At 44.5% G+C, this 12,477-nt stretch overlaps 2 protein-coding genes across 2 annotated transcripts; both read right to left on the bottom strand.

Annotated features, from left to right (window-relative positions):
- Positions 1–265: 265 nt before the first annotated feature.
- LOC118778652 (guanylin-like) lies at positions 266–5,128 on the bottom strand. Its single transcript, XM_036530249.1, has 3 exons — positions 5,010–5,128; positions 2,367–2,553; positions 266–455 (listed from the first exon to the last, which is right to left on the bottom strand). The coding sequence occupies exons 1-3, from the start codon at positions 5,076–5,078 to the stop codon at positions 388–390; spliced, it is 324 nt and encodes a 107-aa protein (XP_036386142.1). The 5' UTR covers positions 5,079–5,128; the 3' UTR covers positions 266–387.
- Positions 5,129–8,673: 3,545 nt separating this feature from the next.
- On the bottom strand, positions 8,674–9,732 carry LOC118779647 (guanylin-like). The gene is made up of 3 exons (XM_036531825.1): positions 9,661–9,732; positions 9,045–9,237; positions 8,674–8,750 (listed from the first exon to the last, which is right to left on the bottom strand). Exons 1-3 carry the CDS (start codon positions 9,730–9,732, stop codon positions 8,674–8,676), a joined length of 342 nt encoding a protein of 113 aa, XP_036387718.1.
- Positions 9,733–12,477: the final 2,745 nt, after the last annotated feature.

The raw sequence follows: 12,477 nt of genomic DNA, 5'->3' as shown, positions 1-12,477 counted from the left end.
CAGTGTCCCCACACAAAAGCTTATTATTGGACCAACTGTAACTTTGCTGGGCACTTGTAGCAGAAAAGGTCCTCCAAATTTTTCACATAATTCAAAATGTTCTAAACTCCATCTTTACAAATCGAGACTGCATATCAAATGAAAAAGAAATATTCTGCGAACCAGCGTCTTGATTGAATTTGAAGTCATTTAGTTACACTTTTTCCGGTGTATTTGCCTGGCTGCCTGCACTGGCACTGTGGAAGGACCAGGGACTTGTGCGCTAATAGTTTGGCTCCTGTTGGCTCCTGTTCAGCTCCATCCTTGGTGAGCAGAGGGCTGTGGTCGGGGGCTTGTGCCCAGCTTGGTGAAACGGACTCGGGTGAACACGTGGACGGGGTTAGTCTGCTACAGACAGCCGGTGCACGCAGCATTGGCACAGATCTCACACGGGTCTGGCGGGGTGATTATCTCCACTGCAGAAACCACAAACACAAATGAGCAACATCAGTTTGTTAAGCGTTTAAACAGTGCTGCTTCATCGCAGGACCAGCTCAGGACCACTGACAGGATAGGACGCCGATGGCCAGCCGGTGACGTTAAAACCTGTTACGCTAGTTTCCTCTGTTAATGGTGTGTAATAAACTTTTCAGACACTTTGCTGCTCTGATTCATGGCTTGCACAGTCGTAAAGCTTTCTCAGCCCATCCATAGCAGCAGCTCCCAGATACAGGAAGAGCAGTGAGGTACCTGTGCAGGATGTGCCTGGCGTTAAAGGCACTGAGCCATCCAGCCATCAGTGCCACACCTGGCTGGCTCTGAGCTACTGCCACAACACCTGGTGCATGGAGGAATTTCATGAGTTGTCTGTCTGGTTAATGATTAGTCACTTTGTTTGTGTCCAGCCACCAGAGACTGTAGCGTGAGAGAGAAGGAGCAATTCGCCCTTCTGATACTGCGACATTACAAAATAATCACTCAAAATGGGAGGAGCATGCTCAGTGACATCATTTCAGCTCCTTAGGGTTGCGGCAGGAAGGGGTTTTTCACACCCACAGTAGGGTGTGGGATTTAATTACCCCTGTAGGAGGAAGGCTGAACCCAGCAGTGTTAAGCTCTCCTTTGCCTTGCCCGTAATCTCTGGAAATGTCCTCTGACTCTTTTGTGGGCGATGTTATCTTTAGCTCCCTAAATGAGACACAGTGTTTGTGACATCATAAAGGTTGGTGATGACTCGTGTTTCCTGCAGGTGTTCAGATTGCAGCATCCAGTCCTGCTAATGGAAATCACTGACACTTTGCTTTGACGGTAAAGTCAATTAAAGAAGAGGCATTTTGATCTTTAAGTGCTGATGTATTGAGGGCCAGAGTGGCAGGGCAGTGGATTTCAGACGGCAGAAACACCGCTGTCAAAGGCAGCCTCAGCTAAGTGGTGGAGAGATGGCTCAATGCTAAAGATAAACAAACTGTCAAACAGATTAAACTGTAGATGTATTCCTGAAATATTTGGTTCATATACAGCTGGGTATAATGTATGTCTTTAACGGGACGCCATTGTCCCCCAACAGACACTGAACAAATATATTGGATTTACTTCTGCTATAATGGTTTTATATGTAATATTGTTAGATTACACATAATATTATGTATAAATCCATTCATTTAATGATTATTCCATGTTTGATCATTGCCATGTCTTTTTGTGCTCTGTCTTACACTGCCATCGATGTGGTTTCACTGGGTCACATACATTACCATTAAAGACACTGTCATGTCAGGCATATAATTGGCAGCCTTTTGCCCTGTGATGTATCACCTAGGTGTGAAATCCATTCCCATTAGTTAAAAGATGTTCACTTGCTGCCCTAGAATAATGTGTCATGGCTTCCTTGGCATGACCCTGTGGCTGAACCCAATCAATAATCATTATAAAGATGCCTGTTTTTTATGGACTGATGCTAATCATGTTTTATGCTAATGTAATTGTGGCTGATGCTAATCGTGTTTCATGCTGCCTTCTCTTCATATGGCTAGCGGGGTCTCATTCTGTGTCCAGCCCCACTGGACTCCTTAAACAACATTCACACCAATCAGTTCATTTCAGTTCCTATCCATTATCTGTCTCTTTCAAACTGGCTGTAAATCGTGGCTGTCTCTAACTGGCCCAGACACCTCTGCCTCTTCTTCTTCCATGGGTTCAGCTGAGGTTTTGAAATCCAGCATGGCCACATACTCGACCTCCTGCTGGCATATGCTGCAGAGTTCATCTGCAGACTCTGAAGAGACAGCTCTCCACCAACTCTCTCACACGCACGCACGCACGCACGCACAGACGCACGCACACACGCACGCACGCACACACACACGCACGCACACACGCACACTCACCCAGCCTGTAGAACACTGACTCCGCTCCCTCTCTCTGGCACACGGGCTGGAACTCTGCTGGCAGTTTGGGGTTGGTGCAGACCGCAGAGGGGCCATCCTTTGTGGGGTGCGGTTTGGGGGATGAGTCGACCCCCAGGAGGCTCTTCAGGACCTTCACAGACTCCAGAGAGAAGCGGAGATTGCCGTCCTTGGCAGGGAGAGAGAGGGCAGAGATTAGACAGCTCCTCAGGTCAAGCTCCTCACAGCAGTCTCCACAGGCAGAATTTTCCACTTTCAGGCTAATCAGCTGATAAGAGGCTCGATTAAAAATTCCACACTTACAGTTAATACATTTATAGAGGTAATTTAAGTGTGGAGCTGAGAATAATTTCCTTTGATAACAGGCTTTAGACTGGAGTACAAGTGTTGAAGTGCAGTATTGAGAAATAAAATAATAGCTATTACACGTGGGGATTTCATGTTGAGAGGCCATTGTTTTTAATAGAACAATTTTTCTGGTGAAAAGTGGACACATTTTCAAGTGAAACTGACAGACACACAATGCGAAAAGACCAATGGTCATTTCATCAGAAGTGTGGCAGGTCAGCCGAATATTTCGACACCATGGCCACACAACTACCATCCACACGACTGCCATCCCACACAACTATACAGTGTTATTGTTTGACCTTTGAACTACCCTCTCCTGGCTGTTGAGCAGGACTGATCCAATGATCCAATTCTTTTCCTGTTTCCCTATAAGGACATGTTCCTGTTAATCCTGAATAATCATTACCTTCTCCCTGGCACCATCCCGAATCTGAATTAATAAAATATAAAGGCGGTAAAATCTTTTATGAAGTGTAGTGATAACACAATGAAATCTGATTGTGTTATCACTACACTGATCTACTTGTCTGTTTACCTTTATGGCATGTTTATTGTAATTTGTTTATGTCTTAATAGCTACGATGCATCTCAGCCAGTTTATTGAAATTTTTATGCCTCTGGTGTGCATACTACACCTGGGCCTGAGACCCACAGCCCTCTATCAACCCAGCGACCGGCAGAATCGGCCAATCTAACAAATGAGTCTCAACACGGCATGCTATTCCACACCACAGCGGGTTCACACGGTCCCCCAGCACGCATCCCAGGCTCACACCCTGCGGCAAACGCCATGGAAACAAACCAATGAGAAACAATGTTACCCAAAAAGCACACAAACGCTCCACCCTCACACCTGCACACAGGTGCTAAAGGCAGAGGGCCTGCCTCTCTGCTGTCAGTGTGAGGGAAAGGGCAGTACCCCTGCACTCCTCCTGTTTCAACACAACAGCGCCCCCTACAGCCCGGGCGCCAAAGGCTGAATCCATCTGGATCAAGGTGCGCGCCAGTCGCTAAACATTTCTGCTCTTCTGATGTGTTTCTGCTGCTTTTATTTCTCCCTGTGCCACTGTTTCACAGGGAGTGCCTTGCCTTAAAGCTGCTTTAGGCAAGAGCACCTGCCGCAGGAAGAAATGCAGATGCAGAACGGGTTTCTCCCAGCTGGCCTTTCTCCGAGTCGGGGAGCCATTTCCCGCTTTTGCTGGAGTGCCTCTGGGCTTGCGGGCTTTTTAATTACCTCATGAATGTGTACTTTCTTTCAGTGGCTTTTGACAATACCATTGTAAATGTACCCTGTGAAAAACACATTTTGACTGACTGACAGACTAAGAGTTACTAAAAAGGGCTTCCCATCGAAAACAGCAGGCCAAAGCATGCGTGCTGGGTTGCCATGTTGGCCTCTTTTTTCCCCCCGCAGCTTCAAGTGAATCTGCTCATAATGAGCTGTAGTCTCTGGAACAGTGGGGCCCTCTGAGAGAGTGACTGGCCTGGCTACAGTACAGAACTCTGAAAAGACCTCCGTCTCCAGTCCAATCAGTCTTCATCCATGTGTCGCCTCCCTGTGTGATCACTTTACAAACACCAAGGCTGTGCCTTATCTTCTGCTTTCAGCACCAGTATATCAGCACTAATATATCAGACAGCCCCACTGGCACCCGATTGATTGAGCAATAAATAAATTGGCTCTTGCTGCAGATATGATCCGTGCCTATATCGGGGTCAGAGCTAATGCACTGCATTGATCTGAAATCCTCTCAAGGTCACTCTCTGCCGAACCCTTTCACTTTGCAATACTTTCCACATTCAGTCTGAGTTACCTGGCACATGCAGTTTCTTGGATAGCCATAAAGTTATACAGCTCAAAATATATGTGGCGCCACATTACTGATGTAGATCTAAAGTGGATCTAACACTCACTGAAGTTATGCCATTTGGGAGCGCTGGCGGGTAACAGAACTGGAAAGACAGTCATATCACCATCTGTTTCTGTTACTGACTGCAGTCCAGCACAACATGTACAAACTCATTTTACACACAAATCAAATAATGCAATATGTAAGTCAAAAACCTGTAAAAGTAAAAAATTCGATATTAGACATATACACTACTGCACGGCAATATTTTTTGCTGCACAAACAGACAAATAGCTCCTTTATCTTATCGCCATGACAGGTTGCATTCTGCCATCAGCTGTACACAGCTGTGGAAGAAGAGAGATAGCTGTTATAAAGAACCCGCGGTTGCGGCGGTGGCCGTTCTCCGGGGAGCGGAGCTCACCTGCACCCACACGGCCTGCGACTCCCACAGGCACCATGCCAGCACCACCAATGCCATCGGCACTCTCATTCTGCAGGGACGGCGGGGTTTCTGTTGCTTCAGGGAGCGGAGCGAGTGAGGGAGCGAGTGAGGGAGCGAGTGAGGCCCTGCCTCTCTGAGCCGCATATAAAGCACAGCGGACGGCTTACTAAGTAACCTATTAACACCCGGCGCTGGACGAGGCCCTGGGAGTGGGGCACCCCGACGCTTTCAGATAGCTAGGGAGGGTCTGGGTGTTGCGTAATCAGATCCTCCTTTCGGTGTTTATTATCTCCTGGATCCTGCTGTGAGTCTGATTGTACACACTGTCTGTTTCTCGCAGGGGAGAGTCCCTGCTGACACCCCCTCACCCCTGCAGCCAGCCACTGCAGAACCAAAGGCACAGCTATTAGGCACTGCTGCACTGAAGAGTCTATACACTGTTTGTATTTCCACCTTGATGCGTGTAATATGTGTCTAATTCATCGGTATGGATGTGTTTATTGCAGAATTTAATGCTGTATTTACTTCATTAGTTCTTGCATTGTGTGTGGGACCCACAGCTACTACAGGGTAGATCTGCTTTGGACTCAAGCCCACTCTGAAATAAGCTGAGCAGAATCCTTCTGTTTTTTCTGGCTTGCATGAACATCATCTCACATCTTCTCATACTGAGCACTTAACTGCTTAACTGCTTTCTTTGTCTTGGTCAGAGAGGCAGGCAACCTGCAGAAAAACTTTTAGAAATTACGTTTTTAGTATTATTGCTTACTTCTTGTGTCGCTTAAGAGGTGAGCAGACTCTGCACCTTCATTTTTGCACCTAAATTCTAATGTTAAAATGTCAAGTGTTTCCTACAAACTTCAGTTCGAACGAAATGATGGAAAATTCAGTTTGTCAATATTTTTCATTTGTACTATCAGCAAGACATTTATTGTATGTTAATACGTGCAAATTTGAATTATTAATGAGTTGTAGAAATTACTTGTAGTAATAAAGGAATTACAGTATAAACAGGTCAAAATTTGACACCAGTGGTGTGGGAAAAATATCATCCGCCAGCAGCACGTATATTTTGTGGGTCTTGTTGCCTTAAGGCCAGGACTCACAGCGCAGACCCCACAATTAAATTGTATTAATAGAGCCCTAAATAAGAATGAGGATGTGCAGGTTATGACACATTCTATCTGTTACATTTAAGAAGTGTATCGCATTCTAAAAAGGTCTCAAAGGTTGAGCAATTGATCTGATGTTTCACCGAAAGGTCGATATCCAAAGATTAGGTGTTCTGTTTTTTTTCATACTGGAGCTGTGCTTGAATGGAATTGTTCACAGTTTGACTGCTTTCCTGATAAGCAGGTTTCACACATGTAGTTTTTGTTCATTTGGATAGCACGCTATTGCCCCCATTTAATCAGAGATAGTAGATAAAATTTGCTGGATAAACTGCACACAAACTGTTGTTAAATATTATATATTTGTTTCATCATACGTTTAGTTTAATGCCAGAGCAACACAGCAATCACAAATCATATAGCCAGCATGCAATAATATCCTGATAAAAAGTCCTAGTGATTGTTATATGATAGATAGATAGATAGATAGATAGATAGATAGATACACACACACACACACACACACACACATACACGCACACACACATACATGTAGATAGATGGAAAGATAAGCATACTAGATATACTAATACACTAAATATACTAGATGCACAAGCTACACATGTACAAACAAGCTACATTTATGCAAACAGCTTCTGTGGGAGGCCAGCTACATGCATCCTGTGTCTGTTATTTAAAATTCAGGTTTAACCATTTCCTGTTCCCATGCAATGTGGCCAGCATTGAATCTGCTGACTTGGATATTAAGCTGCTTTTGAATGTGATTCAAGGCAAAAGGGTTTTAACAGTAATTGCGGAGAGAGGCCTCACCGGCTGGGTGGTGTATCATCTTTAAATCACTCTGGGATTTCAACCAATCAGCAGTGGTTTTTTTACACTATGGGATTCCGGAAACCTCACGTTCTGATCGCTGGGATTTAGCGGCTTGGAAACGTGGGAGACACAGGTTGATTTCATTTCACCTGATGATTGGAGTTTTTCCAGTTTTTCCATGGAAACCACCATACTGTACATGTTGGAAAGCTGGTGTTCAGACTCCCACAATGCACTGCGTTATTGTATTCCCATGTAAAAGGGACAGGGTTAATGCATATATTTCAAAGACAATTTTAAGATAATCAAAAAATATTAATAATGAAAGTAACTATTCTTAATTTCTATGGCTGTCTGTTTCAAGCAGAAAAAAAGTCTGAAAAATGAAAATTGATATTTTGAAACAAACGATTACAACGACTCAACTACAGTTACAGCTTTGTAACCCGACACCTGTGTGTTTGTTCCTGTCTGACAATGGGAGCCTCATATTTACGTAGCAGCTAGGAAGTATATATAAAACTCTCCCTGAACACACATCAATTACAGTCAATAAAAAACACAATAAACACTGATGTTTGCTCAGTTCTGCCTATTTAAGATACAGGGCATATCTCGTGTCACAACAAAGCAGCGCTCTGTCTTGCTTTTGCTGTGTAAATACTCTACAATGGTCTGCATTATTTCAGTTATCAGTCAACATCACTTTTATTTCCCACTTGTACAGTATGTTTTCAAATCTTCATAGCTATGCTATGTACAAGGGTTTTCAGAATACGTAAAAATTTCATCAGCATTTGATTTAGGAATAGTGGAAGGAGGATAGTTAGTTGAATAGTTATTGGGTATTCAGAGGCATGTTGGTCATCCGTTTGTAATACCTCACTCATGCGTTAATCAGCGTGGATGCTCTCAGAGCTGCCTCCTGCTGTTTGGGCCCCAGTGACAGTGACTCTTGTGTGGTGGCTGTGGGCCTCACTGCAGTATTCTCCACACACACCAGGACACGGCCTGGGCATTGTGACGTCACAGTCACACAAGTGCATGTGACGATTAGAGTCTCCTTTTGAGAAAAAGGAAATTCTAAGGCTTGGAGCTGATCTAATCCAAGATATTTGTAATGTAATGTAATGTAATGTAATTTCATCCGAAAACACCAGGCACTGTAAAATATTTGAGACAATAACAAATACACATGTGCAGTGAAGGTATTCAACCCTTTTGGGAGTATTTTATTAATAGTATGAATATTGAATAAACAATATTATGCCATGACAAAAAAGCTGCCCCAAATGCTAAATTGTACAAAAGTATAAAGACGACTCTGTTTTAAATACATAGTATCAGCTTTCCTACTCAAACCAGAAGAAAAACAAAACAAACAAAAATGATTCTTGAGGCAAAGAACAATAGCAAAGTAAATCTCTACATTAGCATATGCTGATCCCATTCAGTTACAGTAACAGTAGTCTCACAAGTTTCTGCTTGCAGGATGAGAATGTTATTCCAGCATAAACGGCTGCATTTTCTATGGTGGTATTAAATGTAATAAAAACAAGAGTGAACAAGAGAGTTCACCCTAAAAATAATAAGACAGATGTCCTTTCCTCTGAAAGTCGTTAAGGAATCTGGGGTGACTGTGTGCTGATGGTATTGCCTGAAACAAGGATGCCTGTGGCAGTGTGACTGCTGGCAGATCAGGACATGAAGAGGCAGCCGGTGCAGGCAGCAAAGGCACAGATCTCACACAGGTCCATGCGGGCCGCCACAAAACCTTCAGGGAGGAGGCAATCAAAGGGTTAAATCCGGAATCGAATCAGCTACACCTGTGTGATCATGTGATCACTACTGAGCACCTGCACAGACATGGTGCTGTTTGTCATCATTCAGACCAGAGTAATCGGACACAGGTCATAATGCACATGAAGCTTTGACAATTTCATTATTTGTGTATGACAAATGTCTGAATATCATCTCGATAATTATTCAGTATCTGCCAGCCTAAACACACAAACTCTGGTCCTAAACACACAGACATTGGTCCTTCTTCACCCTCTCCCCCGCTTACCCAGTCTGAAGAAAGACATGGCCGCTCCTTTGGTCTCACACACGGGCCGGAACTCCGCTGGCAGGTCGGGGCTGGTGCAGACAGATGCAGCGCTGGTCTTCGCCAGACGGGGGCTCTGTTTTACTGCTGTGTCAACACCCATCAGGTCTTTGAGTTTCTTTACTGACTCCAAAGAGAAGGTGAAGTCTCCCTCCTGCAGGAGAGCGAGAGAGCGGGACAGACACAGTTAGAGCGCTGGAAGACCTGTGTGCGTTGCATGCCAGCACAGAGCAGCGGCAGCTTCAGCCCAATCCGCTGCTGAGCTGCAGTGAGTGCACTGTAACCCCACAGTGCGATGCTGCCGGAGATAATTACACCTAATCAAACCATCAATTGAGCAGCATGTGGGAAGAGATTGCCTGTCAAAACTGTTATAAACACATGAATGCTACTGCATTTGCCTCTCAGAAACCTCACGTCAAAGCTTGTTTTTGATCCACCATTCAGCATACAGCAATGTTTGCTTTGAATTGCATATCTCAACCACAGTTAGCTTTCTCCATATCAGCCTCAGCTAAGCAGGCATACGGTACACTGCATGATTGTATCTCTTGAGCTGAAAAAGAGAGCTCCTTACTTTGACCTGGACGGCATCAGTGACCACACAGAGCGTGATGAGCAGGGCAGCGGCGGACAGTACGGTCTTCATCTTCTCTCGTGCTGCCTTTGTTTTCCTCTGAGCTTTGCGTCTTGCCTTTCTGTTTACCTCTTTGCTCGGTCCTTGCTCTCCCTTTCCTTTTTAAACCTATCCCAAGGCCAGGTGATTGGCTGGGCCGGGACAGACCAAAGGTTCCCAAAGTTAATGAATACAATAGGCTGGGTTTTATGATGTCATAAAGTGAAATTCATAAATCTATTCTGACCTCATCAGTAGGCTGGCATTTGTCAGGGACCCCCCTATGAGGGTCATAAAACAGTCTGTGTGGGTTAATGAGTGATTATAGCCTGGATGCGTATACTCTGTAGTGTAGACCCACCTGGTATATCATAAATGAATGATTCAGATATACCCCCTGGAGAAAGTGTAACTGTGAGAAACTGACAGCCTGATACTCAAACCAGAAACTAAAACTTAACTCTCTGATATAGGCTAACAACCCAACACACAGACACTAGCATTGAAATAAAAGCCTACAGCTTAACCCACACTCAAAAACTTCACATTCAGACAAAACCTGAGAACCCAACTTTCAATCAAAATGCTACTTAACACTCAAAACTGATTCCAAGACCAAAACTACATTGATACACCTGTATATTCAGTGAGAAAAGACTTTTTGTTGTTGAAAGTTCTTGCAATGATTATCTGTATTACATGGGAAGAAATGCTGGGTGTCTCCAGTTATCTCACAGTGTGCTTGACCACAATGGCACATCCTTCACCACATTCATCATTGAGATACAGTATACTTCTTTAAGTACTGTACCACCGTACATTTCTCAAAACATTTTAACTTTGGTAAATTTAGTTTGAGGACAAAATGAAACAACAATATCGAAGGGATTTGCATGGGATAAGTATGCTGTGTGTGTGTGTGTGTGTGTGTGGTAAGTGTGCTCTCCATGTGTGGGGTAATTATGCTGTCTGTTAGCGTGGGCTAAACATGTATGTTAGTGTGGGGTAAATGTGTGCTGTCAAAGTGGGGTAAATGTGTGCTGTTATCGTGGGGTAAGCATGTCTGTTAGCGTGGGGTAAGCGTGTCTGTTACTGTGGGGTAAGCGTGTCTGTTAGTGAGGGGTAAGCGTGTCTGTTAGTGTGGGGTAAGCGTGCCTGTTAGTGTGGGGTAAGTGTGTGCTGTTAGTGAGGGGTAAGTGTGTGTGCTGTTAGCGTGGGGTAGGTGTGTGCTGTTAGAGTGGGGTAAGCGTGTGCTGTTAGCGTGGGGTGTGTGCTGTTAGCGTGGGGTAAGCATGTGCTGTTAGCGTGGGGTAAGTGTGTGCTGTTAGCATGGGGTAAGCGTGTCTGTTAGTGTGGGGTAAGTGTGTGCTGTTAGTGAGGGGTAAGTGTGTGCTGTTAGAGTGGGGTAAGTGTATGCTGTTAGTGTGGGGTAAGCGTGTCTGTTAGCGTGGGGTAAGCGTGTGCTGTTAGCATGGGGTAAGCGTGTCTGTTAGCGTGGGGTAAGCGTGTGCTGTTAGTATTGGGTAAGTGTGTGCTGTTAGCATGGGTTAAGCGTGTGCTGTTAGTTTGGGGTAAGTGTGTGCTGTTAGCGTTGGGTAAGCGTGTGTGCTGTTAGCGTGGGGTAGGTGTGTGCTGTTAGAGTGGGGTAAGCGTGTGCTGTTAGCGTGGGGTGTATGCTGTTAGCGTGGGGTAAGCATGTGCTGTTAGCGTGGGGTAAGTGTGTGCTGTTAGCGTGGGGTACGTGTGTGCTGTTAGCATGGGGTAAGCGTGTCTGTTAGCGTGGGGTGTGTGCTGTTAGCGTGGGGTAAGCGTGTGCAAGGCACGGTGTATGTGTAGATGTAATTAACGTCACTCTGCTGCTGCCGCTGTTTGCGATAGCGAGTGGGAGCAGGTGTGTGAACCTCTGGTGACACGTTGTCACTCCGCGGACAGGTGACCACCCCACGCTGTCAGTCTGTCCTTCTTTACATCAGTTATTACGCAGGAGGCCTGGTGGCCAGCCTCACTATCAGAGCCCCGCTGGGCTGGACTGGGCAGGCAGTCAGAGTGTGTGTTTACACTCGATGGTAACCTGACAGCTGCATCTCCATAAAAACCTTCTACAGGGCTCACCTGCTGGCTGGCAGTGAGTGGCACAGTAAGGAGGGCTGGGTGCTGACAGTGAGGCCTCTCTCTGTGCCAGGGCTGCTGCAGTCCGGCTCTCTGAGGCTTGTCTATCAGCACTCTTACACCATCCATGTTATCATGACTTTATAGAGATTGTTGAGTTGGATGCCCTGAGGTCGATATTGTTTTGCTACATGTAAGAATAGATACACATTACGAGTTATTTTTTAATTTAATCTCACAATAAGTATAGAGAAATAACTCAGATTTTATTTTCTTTATATGACATTATGCATAACCATAAAAGTATATGGTATAAATATAACAGCATTGTATAAACTTAACCTTGACATCAAAGTGGCAAGGCCTCAGATTCAATTTAAGGACAATGCGTCTAGTTTCGAATGACACATTCAAGATAATATCACACGCACAGTATTGTTGCTTAATTTTGAGTGACACATTCTAGATACAATCATGTCCATAAAATTTTCATCTAGTTTGGAGTGACAAACTCTAGATAATATCACATCTGTAGTGTTTTTTCTTAGTTTGGAGTGATACAATCTAAATATTATTACATCCACAGTATGTTCACTTGGTTTTGAGTGACCCAATCTACATAATATTACATCCATAGTGTTTTGAGAGACACATTTTAAATATCATATC

This window comes from Megalops cyprinoides, chromosome 6 (genome assembly GCF_013368585.1).
Source record: "Megalops cyprinoides isolate fMegCyp1 chromosome 6, fMegCyp1.pri, whole genome shotgun sequence".
Taxonomy (NCBI): Eukaryota; Metazoa; Chordata; class Actinopteri; order Elopiformes; family Megalopidae; genus Megalops; species Megalops cyprinoides.
Note: the sequence above shows the minus strand (reverse complement) of the source record. Positions and strands in the feature narration are given on the sequence as shown.